Source organism: Dryas octopetala, chromosome 1 (assembly GCF_963921425.1).
Source record: "Dryas octopetala chromosome 1, drDryOcto1.1, whole genome shotgun sequence".
NCBI classification, from domain to species: domain Eukaryota; kingdom Viridiplantae; phylum Streptophyta; class Magnoliopsida; order Rosales; family Rosaceae; genus Dryas; species Dryas octopetala.
In genome coordinates this window covers 15,887,309-15,903,023 of record NC_141366.1, presented here as the reverse complement: position 1 = coordinate 15,903,023, position 15,715 = coordinate 15,887,309, and the positions used below count along the sequence as shown (strand labels likewise).

At 37.0% G+C, this 15,715-nt stretch overlaps 1 protein-coding gene across 1 annotated transcript; it reads left to right on the top strand.

The window, feature by feature from the left end:
* Positions 1-3,104: 3,104 nt before the first annotated feature.
* On the top strand, positions 3,105-9,175 carry LOC147298475 (uncharacterized). The gene is made up of 6 exons (XM_086228078.1): positions 3,105-3,772; positions 5,634-5,783; positions 5,894-5,995; positions 7,522-7,569; positions 7,659-8,200; positions 8,311-9,175. The coding sequence occupies exons 1-6, from the start codon at positions 3,184-3,186 to the stop codon at positions 8,986-8,988; spliced, it is 2,109 nt and encodes a 702-aa protein (XP_086084204.1). The 5' UTR covers positions 3,105-3,183; the 3' UTR covers positions 8,989-9,175.
* Positions 9,176-15,715: the final 6,540 nt, after the last annotated feature.

The window sequence follows — 15,715 nt, the reverse complement described above, 5'->3', positions numbered from 1 at the left end:
AGCTCAATATTGGTAAGACAAAGGCATAATGTTGAGAGTACTGATTTGTGAGTGAGCTAACAGTCACTCAATGCTCAGAAAGCAATCATGAAACGATAGCTCTCAGAGTCGATCAGTTTGGGTTCTTTTTTCTCAATAACCTTTTTAATTGCATAAATATTTTCTTTCACAATTATGCACAATATATTGTGAATAAACTTGCTTTATTGTCAAGTTATCATTTTATCCTGTTATAAAGATACGGTATTCGATTTCTAATTAGAATCTGATTCCTTTCAATCAGCTAGCTGGTCTGGAACCTGTATATATATGTACATATAAATGATGTGAAGCTAGAGATAGATAATTCTTTCTTGCTATTTTATCCTTTTCTTTTTTAATTTTTTACATGAGAGAGGGGGTACGTATTCGAAACTCCTCTAGAGGATACTACTAATATTCTCCACTGACATTGTATAGAAAATACTACTAGGCTTAAATTTTTTTTTTTTTCTTTTCAATATAATCTATTGGCCGGATACGCATGTACCAACCTTAAAATCTGTTACTCAGGCTGCAAGTACAAGCACTTTGATCGTTCCTTGACTGTTTGCAGCCAATATCATTGGGCTAACCCTCTTCCAACATAAATACAGCATTGATAAAGTATAATCCTGCATTATCATCATCGTTATTGTCTAAATCTGAACAACCAAACCTCGCCAAGCCATAGGTTTCGAGATAACCTACAAGTAGATTAATCATCAAAATTGATTCAATTACTGTTGGTGCCAAATATACAAAGTAGTGTAACAAGTCCGTACACTGTAACATTTAAACATACCACCAACAATGCATTTTATGAGCCAATTGCATTGTGGGGTCAGGTTTAATTTGTCGACATAATTAGCTACCACATCATATATGTTCTTATTTCTTGACCTATGATAAGCGAAGGTCGATCGTCATTTGTCATTTGTCATTTGTCTTGACCTATGATAAGCAAACCAATGAATAACATAAAATATATGTTAAAATTCATAGACTAATTTATCTTGCATTTATGTTCAATTATATGGTATTCATTCAAAGCAGAGGCTTTTGTTATTAAAGATTAATTGTGAGCTTCGATTGAGGATTACTTTAAAAAAAAAAAAAAAATTATTTAAAGGATTTTTTGTCGAGTTTACTTCATATTGTAATTCGATAGAGCGGTTTATTTTAAGTGTCTATTTATGAATCATTCCTACAAAAAAGATTAAACGAATTGAAAACGGTTTAAACAATTGATTAAATAATGATCATATATTTATCTTGTTACAATTAAATGTCTTGATGATTTTTCAATTTGTTTAATCTTTTTGTAAATGTGATTTTTTAATAGAGGCTTAAAAAATAAACAACTCTTTTTTTTCTTGTAATCAAAAAATAAACAACTCTGATTGTCAGATCGACTATATAATACAAAGTAAATTGCATAATTTTTTTTCTTTAAGTAAGCTTATTTAAAAAAAATCTTGGACAGAAACTTCCACTGTGTATTTAAGATTAGCTAGCTAGTAGCTAGTCAGTAGTCACTACATGATCTATTGAGATGACATGCATGTGGGGCACAAAAAATCTACATTCGGTAAACTAATTAATTAGGCAAGCAAGGCAGATACTGTACGACGAATACTTTTATTCTCCTCAAGTATGGACCAAACCCAATTAATCTACATTTGCTTCTTCACTGTTGCTGCCAAAGTCCAAGCCCAAGGAGAAGACAGCCAAACCTACTTCGGATGTCGTCTTCAGAGGAGGAAGCGGAGGAGACTTGCAGAGATCGCTCGTGTCGGCGGCTGGTTGTTGTTGACTTAAAAACCCACCAATATTAGCACTAGTTACTTGATTAGTTAATAATAATGGTTCCATTTGCTAAGATTTCTTGTACTATGTGTTTCTAGCTTTAAGATAAAAGACATCCTTCATTTTCTTTATTGAACGTACATGAATCTAGTTATTTAATTTATTTAATTTTATGCATCAAACGGAAGCTTATAGTATAAATTGTAGAGTTTTAAAGATAATGGGGTAAAGTAAATAACCATCCAAATTTATAGGATGCCAAATGTAATATACCCTTAATAATTTATGTGCAATGCAGGCCAGCGTATGCATGCATGAGCAGCATGACCAATATGGGGACCGAGCGTCCACATTAAAATAGTCTCATTTATTGGTATATATTCTTCTTTTCAGCACTATATATGGTCCACTAACCTATTTAATTTTCACTGGGAAAGTAAGGAGAAAATATATTCATAGTCATAAAATGATCAGTTTGAATATTTTTATAATCATAAAATGATCCATTTTATTATTTTCTTTTAATAATGGAGCTATCTTTTCTTGCATATAATTTCGTAATGTCATCGAAAGAGAAACCTTTTATTAATTTCTTTCTTGGTTTTTTTTTTTTTTTTTGTTAAATGGCCGGCCGGTTTGATGGAGCTGACGTTGGAATGGGACGATGAGGGGGGCTGGGGGATCAAGCAGTGGTGGATCTGCCTTGGTTTAGAGGGGAGGGGGAAGGGTCATGGACTCATGGATGAGCTAACGTTTTTCATGTTTTACTTAGTGACAAAAAGGAATAAAATATTAAGAATAAATTAAAACGATAAGAGATCGATAAAGTTAAAGTATGTTCAAGTGTAGATCACATTTATTATTGAAATAAATGAGATAGATTGAGGTGATACAAAGAAATAGGGGACAAATTATATGCTCTCCACTTAATTATGATATCCACGTCGGCTCATAACTTTTTCTTTTGGAAAAGAAAAGTTAATAGAAAGGTTTACACTCCAATTAATTATGGACATCTTTAATTTTGTGTTTGGTGAAAATTCAGCATCCAATGCATGTGGTGCACGATGGATACTTTTAATTTTTCTACACAAGTAGGGACCAAATTAACATGAAACACATGTTAATCTCTAGTTTGTTTATTTTGGGTTGTCCTATAATGTTTGTATTCAGAATCTTCTCCCATCAAGGAAAGATTGGATGCTATCATTAGACCAATTAATAGTTATTAACTTTGATATGCTTTTTCGATCCAACTTTGTTTTTATTCAATAATCAAAGCATATGCGACTATTTACAAAGTTGCTATAAAGCAAAGCAACAAGCAACACTTGATAGATAGTTAAATGAGATCGGATGGAGGAAGCAAGGAGAGAAGAGATAAATGATCAGACTCAAATATTGGAGAGAAATAAGAGGAAATTTAGAGTAATGAAAGAGCCCTATGAACTGGCTTTGGAAGACAATGACTGGGAAGGACTGATACGGCACTTGGAGGGACGAAGCGAAGAATTACTTGAAGACTTGACATTGGACAATGACAATGTTTTTCATATAGTAGCCTTAGTCTTCCCAGGCAAAGAAGTGCTTGACAAGTTGATTGATCTGTTACCAAGTGATAAGAAGAAGCGCGAGGTCGTGATGTCGCGTAATTGCCACGAAAACACCGTTCTTCACCAGGTGGCTTTTGCCGGAAATCTGGAAGCAGCGGAATTCTTGTTGGACAGGTTTGGCATGCTAGGCAAAAGCCGTGAGTATGTTGTAGAACCTCTGCTAGAGACTCGGAACCAATTGGGAGAAACCCCACTCTACAGAGCTGCTGCTCTCGGCCACACACACTTGGTCAAGTTTTTCGCGCAGAGAGTGGAGAACATGGAGCACCACTTGCACAGAAAAGAAGATCGAATGTCCATTCTTCATATCACCGTCATTAGCCAACGTTTTGGTACACATCTCCATCTCCATATATCTCACATCACATACCCTCCCTTAATTCTCAATTGGATTAATTCCTTAGTTACTAATATTAATTTTGGGCTGTAGGTTGATTAATTCTTAAGTATATTGATTAATTGTTAATTATGTGATGCACATACAGATTCAATGGTTTAAAATCTATACCTTTATTAAGGTGAAAAAAGTGAACTCGTCGGATCCAATGATCGAAAACACATACGTCATCATCGCATATGCAGTGTCCGCATAAAATTTTCCCTAATGTTGGGCTGTATGTTGATTCTTAATTGTTGATCATTTGCTCGAGTGCTAGCTGTTTAGGGATCATCATTAGACTGGGCCTAATCATGTATATTACAAGAAGAGTAGTGCTATTTGGACTAAATTAAGTGACGAGATGAGAAGGACCAAGTGACACCTCACTTGTTGAGGTGGTCCCCATCTCTATGTAGTCCTCAACTCCACATCTTCCCAAGTGACACTTCACTTGATCTATCTCATTTGGTCACTTAATTTGGTCCAAATAGCATTATTCTTACAAAAATGTTTTAAAGTTAACTAATTAGCAAGTTAATAGAAAGCTAACCACAATTTTGGACCGACCACACGATGTAATTAATTTCATAATCCGAACCGTTCATTAAACCTCACTTCAAATATCATTTTTGTAAATAATCTCCAAAATTGGAAATCATTTAGTCATTTGATTGTAATAATAACTATCTATATGCTTTTATTCAAAACAATGTTCGTCTATTTATTTGAGCACAGTTAGATGACTTAATAATTTCCGATTTGGTTGATATTTTTGCAATGATGATTTTTGAAGTGAATCCTGAAAAATGGACGGTTCGGATTATGAGATTAGTTATGTGGTAAGCCCAGGGACGAATCCAGGATTTCAAAATGGGGTGGGCTAAACTTAGCTTACGAGTAAAACTCGACCGTATGAATGAATTTCATTAGGAAAAAAAAAAAAGTTATTCCTAATTAGGGAGAACATAATGAGCCTTATCCTAAAAATGCATATCTAAATAAAGAAAAAAAATCGCACAAAAAAAAGGATAGCAATACAACAATTAAACATGCAATGCAAATACAATATAACACTATCTAAGTTGGGCCCTACATATAGATATATAATACCTTTTAAAAAATTTTAAAATTTTAAAAATTGCAAAAATTTCTAATTTTAATAGATAGTTGAGCAAAAAAAAAAAAGTATAGAGATTGGGTGCAAATACATATATAATACCTTGGCGGCTTGGCACCCCTGGAGATTGGAGGGTTGAGCTATTTGTGTGGGGTCGGGGAGATGAGTTTTGGAGCTGCAGAGGAAAGAAGTTGGAGCAAGTGGGGATCTATGGGCTATTTTCGGGGGAGTGGAAGTAAAAGTAATTTTTTTTCATTAAACAAAGAGGCAATAGCTGCAGCATGTGAGAAGTTGCTCCTGAGCAGAAAAAAAAAAATACTTAAATTGTGAGTAGTGGGCTACTGGGCTTGGGATGGAAATTGGGTGGGCTAAGCTACCTAGGTAAGCTAAAAAAACAAAAAAAGAGCATGGGCTGCAGCCCATGCAGCCCATAACGTGCATTCGTCCATGGGTAAGCCCCAAAGTGTAGTTAACTTCGTATTAATCTGCTAACCGGCCAGTTAGCTTTAGAGCGCTCATCTATAAACTAATACTACAATACATATATTACTAACCGGCCAGTCAGCAACCACGCACCCCACCCCTCCACCTCCCTCTTCACTAACCTATTGCTATTTGATTTTGAATTGAATGCTCACGATTGAACCAATTCTTACATTATACATTGATTTCCTCATCTTTTGGCTTTTCAATGCAGAGACTGCTCTTTGGCTACAGACAAACTACGAATTTCTTGCAGAAGAAGAGGAAAATGAAGGATGGACAAGCCTTCAATTGCTAGCCCAAATGCCACTGGCCTTCAAACCAGAATTTCACAAAAGCACATGGAAGATGCTCGTTTATTATTGTACAACCTACTCGATCTACTCCTATATATGTATATCAGGATGAACTAATTTCTCAAGGTATGCAAACGCACTAACAGTAACATATATTGCATTAATATTTATTATGCAGGCCTTCCTGTTGAAGTTCATCTGGTCTCACCAAATCAAAAGGACGATCTAGAGAGCAGCTCGAGTAAACCCCACCAATCTAGCTGTAGGAAGAAGCTTGCAGGTAATCAAATTTGTAATATTCTGAATCGATTTTAAAGATATACCCCCATATATATATATATATATCCATTGAGAGACCCTCAAATAATTTTATTTAAAGATTTTTTATGGGGTCCACTCCATATGGCATTTCATCGATCCAAATCATTTATCTTTTAGGTCTCTATTAAAATAGCATCTTTAGAACAAATTAAATGAATCAGAAACCATATATTAGGCTATCTAAATTTAATCAAATAAATAAATGAACAAAATATTTTTAATAAACATTTAAAATTATGACTATTTAATAAAACTGGTAAATGATTTTCGATTTAGCTAATTTTTTACAAATATAATTTTTTAATGAAGATCTAAAATATAGATGTTCCGATCATCAAAATACAATATGGAGTAAACCCTATAAGAGATCCCTTATTTACCCTTAAATGAAAGATAGACCTATATATATATATATAATCAGTTCTTTTTTTGTGAGTTTAACCATTTGACCGTTGTCCAACCAAAGAAGTTTCTTTATTTTCCTTGATAAGTACATTTTATTCAAACTCTGGTTTGTTGTTTCTCGAAAGAGTGGCACTATTGCCACGTACCCTTCATTAATTCTTATTTTCTTATCCACTTTATTTTCACACCTCACAAACTATTCTTTAAAAAAATAAATCTACTCCTCACACCCGCAATTATTCCCAAACAGCCCCTATATATCCCTTCCTCCTCCTCCACCCTCTCCTTTCCCTTTCCCCCAACCCTCAAAACTTTACTTCTATTAACCTCTTCAGAAGAAAGTGACTGATTTTCTCTTCAAAAAATACATGTACATTTGTTAAATAAAAATTAGAGTAAACAAGTATTGTCCAATTTATCAATTGATATTTTAAATTGTCCTAATCAATGAAAAAAAAAATTGAACTGAAAATTTATATATGTTAGATCCCCCTTGCTGGTGTTTTTTTTTTTTTTTTTTGTTGCTTTTCAGAACTACACTACTTTTATCAATGTATGATCACAAATAGTTATCTGTATGTTTATAGATTACCATGTTTTAATGCTCTCAATTGGATTCTCACCAATTGTGTTCCATTGGTAAGAGGTGGAGCACCTCTCAAGTCAATTGCGGTCAAGGGTGAGCGACCATTGGCAATTTCAGTACGCTTTGTTTTTTTTTTTTTTTTTTTTCAAATATGCCTTTTTTAGTAATTTTATAAAGAAGAAAATTATAATTATTTTTTTTTTTTTCTGAAGAGGGGTGGGGAAATAAAACCGGTGGGTGGGAATAACATCACTCTTCTCGAAAATGCGATTTTACCTCTTTAGCTTATTTGGGATGTTATTGTTGTTAGGTTCTAATTTAGTTCTCTTTAATTTTCAGTTTTTATATGGAATTTCTTGATTGGGTCATGTACGTTCTGTACGTTTGTATAAATACATGGTGACCACTAATAGATCACATGTACTTTCGATAGATACACACACACATGATCGAATTAAAGTGTTCCTGATCGAGTTGCATGCATAAAATTGCAGATGGTGTTCAGATGGTGTTCTTGCCCATATGGAACTTCCTTGCTGCAGGTTGTTTAATTAATATTAATTTCTGGCCTTTAATTACTACTTCATGCTTTTAATTTCATCAATGAATCGCTTAATTTCTCTTTGATTAGGGTGGCCAACAATCAACACGATCTGGAAGGAAAAGAAAAATCAAAAAGCACTGCAGAAACTCACCCATTTACTCATCAAAAGAGACTCTTCATGGATGGACAGTAACAAAAATAAAGACACCGTGATTTCCCTGGGGTCCAAAAAACTAGAAAATGCCAAAGCAGAAGAGGATGTGACAGAGAAAAATGAACCAACCATATCGAAGCCGCATGTATATTCATATGGAACCCCATTGCTTATAGCAACTAAAACAGGAGCAGTGGCAGTTGTGGAAGAGATACTGAAGGTGCATCCTCAAGCTATTGAGCACGTTAGTGATAATGAACGCAACATTTTGCATGTGGCCATTAGGCACCGTCAGTATGAGATCTTTAAGCTTCTCAAAAGTAAACAAACAATTTTTTCAAGGTTGGCTCCCAGGATCGACGTTGAGGGCAACACCATATTGCACCAAGCTTCTGATAGCAGACATTACAACACAGCAGATCAGCGTTTAAGTGGTCCTGCCATGCAATTGCAAGATGAGTTGCTTTGGGTGCAGGTCAGCCACTCATCCATCCATGATCTCTACCTTGCATATATATAACATTAATTTTTATTAAACGTAATTGGGTGTCAATTAATTGCATTTTGAATTTTTATCCCTTGTAGCGTGTGCAAAAGATAGTACCACGTCATTATACCATGCACCGCAACAAGGAGAATCAGACGGCGGTGGAGCTGTTCAATGAACAACACAAAGACCTCCTGAAATCGGCACAAGACTGGATGAAAGAGACTGCTCAAGCATGCACAGTTGTGGCGGTCCTGGTGGCCACCCTAGTCTTTGCAGCGGCCTACACGGTTCCCGGAGGTAATGACCAAAATAGTGGCCTTCCTATTTTCCTGGACTCTCCTTTCTTCTGGGTCTTCACCATCATGGACATTACCTCGCTCGCCAGCTCATTGGCCTCTGTGGTAATGTTCCTCTCTATCTTAACCTCTCCCCTTGAGTACCCATATTTTCGTCACTCGCTCCCGCGCAAGTTGATTATTGGATTCGCCTTACTATTCATGTCCATGATAACCACCATGCTCGCATTCAGTGCTACCATTTTTCTGTTGATTAATGATCTCCATAAGAAGTGGACTAGGTCTCTGGTTTACACTGTTGCCCTTCTTCCAGTTATTGGGTTCGGACTGGTGCAATTTCCATTGTATTATGCATTCACTAAATTTGTGAAATTCATATTTAAGAAAATAATTAAGAAGATTTTGCCTCGTCGCTTTCGAAACTCTCTGGAGAGGCGTTACTTGAAGATCAATAAATTGGTAAAGAGCAAGGCATAATATCGTTGGACAGAGAGCATGCATGAAGGGAAAGCTAGCTCTCAGTTGGGTTCTTTTTTTTGCTTTCAATATCATTTTGTACAATTTGAGTGTGTTTTCGATCTTTCACAATTATGCACAATTTACTAGGAATAAACTTGTTTGTCGTGATAAATTGTATGGTATAATAAAGATACGGTATTTGATTTGTGATTGTAATTTGGTTATATACAAAGTTGTCTATCAGCTAGTGTGGGTGGTACATCTGTGTATGTATAATATAAATTTTCGTTTCACCACGTACACTCCAGGATATTGATGTGAAGCGATATATGCTAAGAATGAATTAAGGGTCTGTCATGTTAAATTGTGTGCTAGGGTTTTAGTATTTGATTTTCAATTATGACTCTCAATATTAATTGAGTGAATGAGAAAACTATTAAAATTAATTGAATGGCCCATAGTGGCCCGTTAGAGTAAGGCGACGCAGATGCATGTCTCTTTGAGCATTATGACCATCTGCATTTCCTCATAAAACCATAAGTGAAAGCTTTCGGAGCTTCGATAGAAGCTTCATGAATATTAAGCTGCAGTAATGACTAGCATATATATGTGGAGTGGAAACAATAAGAAGCTAAGAAATGGGGCCATTAATCTCAACCTGCTTAATATAAAAAGGCAAATATCAATGGGCTATATATCCCTCTTCCAACATGCAGTACTGATAAAGTATGATCCTGCATCATCATCCTCATTATCGTCTAAATCAGAAGAGCCAAATCTATGCCAAGCCATAGGTTTCGAGATAGCCTGCAAGTACTCAACAAAATCGAATCAATCACTGTACGTTGGTGCCGAATATATACTCTTATAACAAGATGTTTCACAAAGTAGTGTAACATGTACGACCATTACTTTGCATATTTGGCAATCCATGTAACAACCCACCAACAATTAATGCATTTTATGAGCCAATTGCATCGAGGGTGGGGTTTAATTTGTTGACATGTTAACTTAGTTTCTTCACCTTATGATAAACGAACACTTCACACTACAAGAAAAACATATTTGGGCGACCAAACTTTGGGCGACGAACATATATTCGTCGCCCAAAGCAATTTAGGGCGACGAACAAAAAAATTTGTCGCTCAATGTCATAAAGGTTTGGGCGACGAACATGTTCGTCGCCCAAAGGAGGTTTGGGCGACGAATCAAACGTTCCTCGCCCAAAGTAACTTTGGACGACGAACACATTTCGTCGCCTAAACATTAACAACAAACAATTAATTGAGAAATACATTGGGCGAGGAATATACATGTTCGTCGCCCAAAGTGCCTTTGGGCGAGGAAAACGAAAATTTGTCGCCCAAACTTACTTTGGGTGACAAAATATTTCGTCGCCCAAACTCATTTTGGGCGAGGAATATACATATTCCTCGCCCAAAGATACTTTGGGTGACGAAATTATATTCGTCGCCCAAACATAGTTTGGGTGACGAACCTGTTCGTCGCCCAAAGGGTCATCCTGTTTTGTAATAATGGTTTGGGCGACGAATTGTGAGGTTCCTCGCCTAAAATAACTTTGGGCGACGAAATTTGTAGTTCCTCGCCCAAAGTAAGAATACTTTTTTGTTTACAATTTTATATATGTAATAACATACTATACGATTGTATTTCCAAAGATCATAACCATTCATTTTTTAATTCCCCACTTAAGGATCATCCATGCAAAAAATTAGCTCAATCGGAGATGTAGAAGTTAGGTAACGGTGGTTGAACTTATGAACGATTGTAAATTTTGTAATACGAATCGAAGTATGAGATGAATTCCGATTTAGCCGATTTTTTGCAGGGATGATCTTCCAGTATAAACGAATAGAATGAACGGTTCCGATCGTTGAAATCACATTGTAGTCTTCACAAATTGTTGAATCACCAAAATTTCTACCCAAAAGTTAATATAATTATACTCTTCAAGTGTATTTGTATGTAGAAGATCATTTTTGTATTGTGTTTTTAACGATCCGAACAGATCATTCCTTAGTGGCTCACTTAAGGATCATCCATGCAAAAAATTAGCTCAATCGGAGATGTAAAAGTTAGGTAACGGTGGTTGAACTTATGAACGATTGTAAATTTTGTAATACGAATCGAAGTATGAGATGAATTCCGATTTAGCCGATTTTTTGCAGGGATGATCTTCCAGTATAAATGAATAGAATGAACGGTTCCGATCGTTGAAATCACATTGTAGTCTTCACAAATTGTTGAATCACCAAAATTTCTACCCAAAAGTTAATATAATTATACTCTTCAAGTGTATTTGTATGTAGAAGATCACTTTTGTATTGTGTTTTTAACGATCCGAACCGATCATTCCTTAGTGGCTCACTTAAGGATCATCCATGCAAAAAATTAGCTCAATCGGAGATGTAAAAGTTAGGTAACGGTGGTTGAACTTATGAACGATTGTAAAGTTTGTAATACGAATCGAAGTATGAGATGAATTCCGATTTAGCCGATTTTTTGCAGGGATGATCTTCCAGTATAAATGAATAGAATGAACGGTTCCGATCGTTGAAATCACATTGTAGTCTTCACAAATTGTTGAATCACCAAAATTTCTACCCAAAAGTTAATATAATTATACTCTTCAAGTGTATTTGTATGTAGAAGATCACTTTTGTATTGTGTTTTTAACGATCCGAACCGATCATTCCTTAGTGGCTCACTTAAGGATCATCCATGCAAAAAATTAGCTCAATCGAAGATGTAAAAGTTAGGTAACGGTGGTTGAACTTATGAACGATTGTAAATTTTGTAATACGAATCGAAGTATGAGATGAATTCCGATTTAGCCGATTTTTTGCAGGGATGATCTTCCAGTATAAATGAATAGAATGAACGGTTCCGATCGTTGAAATCACATTGTAGTCTTCACAAATTGTTGAATCACCAAAATTTCTACCCAAAAGTTAATATAATTATACTCTTCAAGTGTATTTGTATGTAGAAGATCACTTTTGTATTGTGTTTTTAACGATCCGAACCGATCATTCCTTAGTGCCTCACTCAAAGATCATCCATGCAAAAAATTAACTCAATTGGAGATGTAGAAGTTAGGTTTAGCATTTAGGATGTATGAACGATCTTGATTCTTATAATAATAATCGAACGGGTAGATGAACTCCGATTGAGCCGATTTTTTCCAAGGTTGATCTTTGAGTATGAACATATATGAAGAATGGCTCTGATTGTGATAATCACGTTGTGGTCTTCACAATTATTGAAGCTACAAGGTTTTAACGAAAGAGTTGATATAATTTTATTCTTCAAATGCAAAAACCACTGATTTATATGTAGAACCTTATATGTCGATTGTGTTTTTAACGATCTGAACCGTTCATTTATTAGTTTGTCACTCAAAGATCATTCCTCTAAAATATTAGGTCAATTGGAGATCTAGAAGTTTGGTATTGGAGCTAGAACGTATGAACGATCATGGTTCATAAAAAAATTCAACTTTGGGCGACGAAATGTAGCTTTAGGCGACGAAGAGTGCGTCACCCAAAGCCTGAAATTATGGCGGGATAAATCGGTGCCCTAAAGTCAACAACTTTGGGCGACGAACATGAATTCGTCGCTCAAAGTGACTTTAGGCGACGAATTAACACATTCGTCGCCCAAAGTCACTTTGGGCGACGAATTTATGTTCGTCGCCCATAGAGGCGACGAACATGAATTCGTCGCTTAAAGTCACTTTAGGCGACGAATGAACACGTTCGTCGCCCAAAGTCACTTTGAGCGACGAATTCATGTTCGTCGCCCAAAGTCTTTAAGCTTATACCCATTTCTGGGTTCACTTCAGTCACTCTGGCTCACTCACTCCCTCACCCTCGCAGCGCCGCACCCTCCTCCCTCAGCTCTCACTCCCTCCTCCTCCTCCTCCTCCTCCTCCTCCCTTCGCCTCCTCCTCCTCCTCCCTCCTTCCCCGAAACCCAAAACCCCCCCCCCCCTTCGGCAACCCACCCCCCTACCGAAACCCACCCCCTCACATCGGAGACCCACCCCCCTCCCCTGAAAATCCACCCTCGCCGAAACCCACCCCCGCGAAAACCCACCCCCGCCGAAACCCACCCCCGAAAATACCCACCCCCGCCGAAACCCACCCCCCCGGATACCCACCCCCCACCTAAATACCCACCCCCACCGAAACCCACCCCCCACCCGAAACTCACCCTCCCCCGATAACCCACCCCCACCGAAACCCATCCCCCCCCCAGCCGAAACCACTCACCCAAAACACCCCCCCCCCTCGAAACCACTCACCCAAAACCATCCCCCCCCTCGAAGCCGAAACCAGCTCAAGGTATTTGTTTTTTTTTTTTTTGAATTTATGGTATTTTCTGTTTTTTTTTTTTGGTATTTTCTGTTTTTATGGTATTTTCTGTTTTTTATGTTTTATAATATTGTGGATTTTGTACTTGTTGTGGATTTTGCATAAATTGATTGTGAAATTTCTGATTTTAGTGGTAATTAGTTAATGTTGTGGGTTTTTTTAATTTAGTGGTTTGGTTGTGAAATCTGAATTTAGATTGATGTTGGGCTCATATTTGACAATGATTTATTTTTTTGGTGAAGGAAGGATAGTATTGCATTTGTTGTGAAGGATAATTGCATTTTTACTGAGGTATGTGTTTAATCTATCTTTTAGTTAAGTTTTTGTATGATTTAGTATTTAATGTTTCATATATAATTGTATTAAATTTTTGAGTGAATTAGTTTGTATGTTAAAATTAATTATAAAATTGATTAATTAATTTGTATGTTTTTATATGCTAAAATTTAATAGTTTGTTTGTATGTTTATATGTATATTGTTAGATTAATTATAATTTAGTTTGTATGTTACATTTAGTTTAGTTGTAATTGCAAAATTTCCGATGACGTAGTCCAGCACTCCTCGAGTACTGGGTGAGGTCATGTGGCACGAAGCGCTTGTGCGAAGTTATCAATCGATAACTTTGTACATTTAACTAGTCGTGCGAAGTTATCAGTGGATAACTTTGTACACTAAATTTAAATTCACCTTAGACCCGTTCGAGAGTCTATTGGACGCGCGCTGGGCGTGACTGCGCTCCAATATGATTCTTGAATTGTCCAAATTACCCATGGACAGTTTGGGAGTGCACAATTATGTGTTGTGGTTAGCGGTTCATGTGATGTGGATTAGTTAGTTTGTTAGTTTTTAAATATAAAATTTAGTTTAATTACAAAATGTAGATTAATTAGTTTGAGAAATATATATAATTTAGTTATAAGGTGAAAGGCGATGGAGTCAGCTCCCAATGATGTAGTTCAGCCATCCTCGAGTACTGGGAGCCCCTCTATGCCACGGAGGGCCCGTCGATCTCACCGCTCTAGTCAGGTCACCGCTTCCGCTTCCGCTTCATCTACTGCCACGTCATCCACTGCGACGAGGGGACCATGTAGTGGGTTGAAGTCCTCTCGGATCGTGCGCAGTACTGGGGCGCGGATTCCAGTCATGTGTGTGCAAAACGGCCGACGACCGTTAGATCCTAACGTTGACAGTTTGTTCTCGCATGATGTGGGGGCTATTATTCGTGCCGAGTGCGCCATGGTTGCAACCACTTGGAAAAAATTGCCGGCAGAGATTCAACACAAAGTGATCCGCTCCATCTCAGTGAGTATATAGCTAAATAATTAATTCAAAATGATAAATTTGATCATTCATAACAATCTAATATTTTTTTCAGGTTAACTTTGACATTCAAATGGATGATCCCCACACTGTCACGTACATGACAGATTTACTCATCAAGTCCTACAGGCAGTGGAAGCACGAACTACACGTGTATTTCAAGGGATTTTCGTCGGCAGTTGAGGCATTGGCGAACCCCCCTATGAAGTTGGTAGAGCGGTCTGACCAGTGGCGTTTTTTGTGCGATCATTTCATGAGTCCGTCGTTTTTGGTACGTTTTATCATCTTAAGACTTTAAAAAATCGATTATTGTTTTGTTATTCTATTATTGTATACATACACTAACATATTTATAATTTGCTTAATATTTAACAGAAGAAGTCGGTCGCCAACGCCAGAAACCGGAAAGGGAAGCCGTTTAACCATCACAGTGGTCCGACGCCCATCTCATATCGAGTGGAGTCGCGACGTCGGGTACGTCATTATTTAATTTAATACATATATATATTCTTTAATATTGGTGGGTCTTTGACAAAATTATTTTCTTTTTCAGCGTGGGTCGCAATTCCCGGAGATAGATACTTTCGGAAATATCTATGTTCATCCCGGTTGTGATGCGGCCAAGGCAAAACATGTTAGTTTTTTATATTTTAATTTTTTTCAAAATTTTTTATATTTATTTTTCTAATTGGGTTACTTGTATATATAACATTTTGAAGGATGAGATGGTGGCCAACTCGAGAATATATTTGGAGAGCTTGGCCGAGCAGCACCCTCCGGGTACTCCGTTGGAGTCGATTCCAGTACCCGATCCTGATGTCGGACTTCGTATTATGATAGACTCACTGGGTGTTAGGCCCGGTAAGGAAATACGCGGCATGGGATATGGGCGGATTCGTGATGTTCGATCCCTCGTCTTCGTCTTCATCTTCGTCTCAGCCATCTGCAGTTGTCGCAGGGTTGTCCGCTCAAGTGAAGAAGTTGCAGGAGGACTTACGAGCTGAGAGAGCGGAGAAGGAGGCGTTGT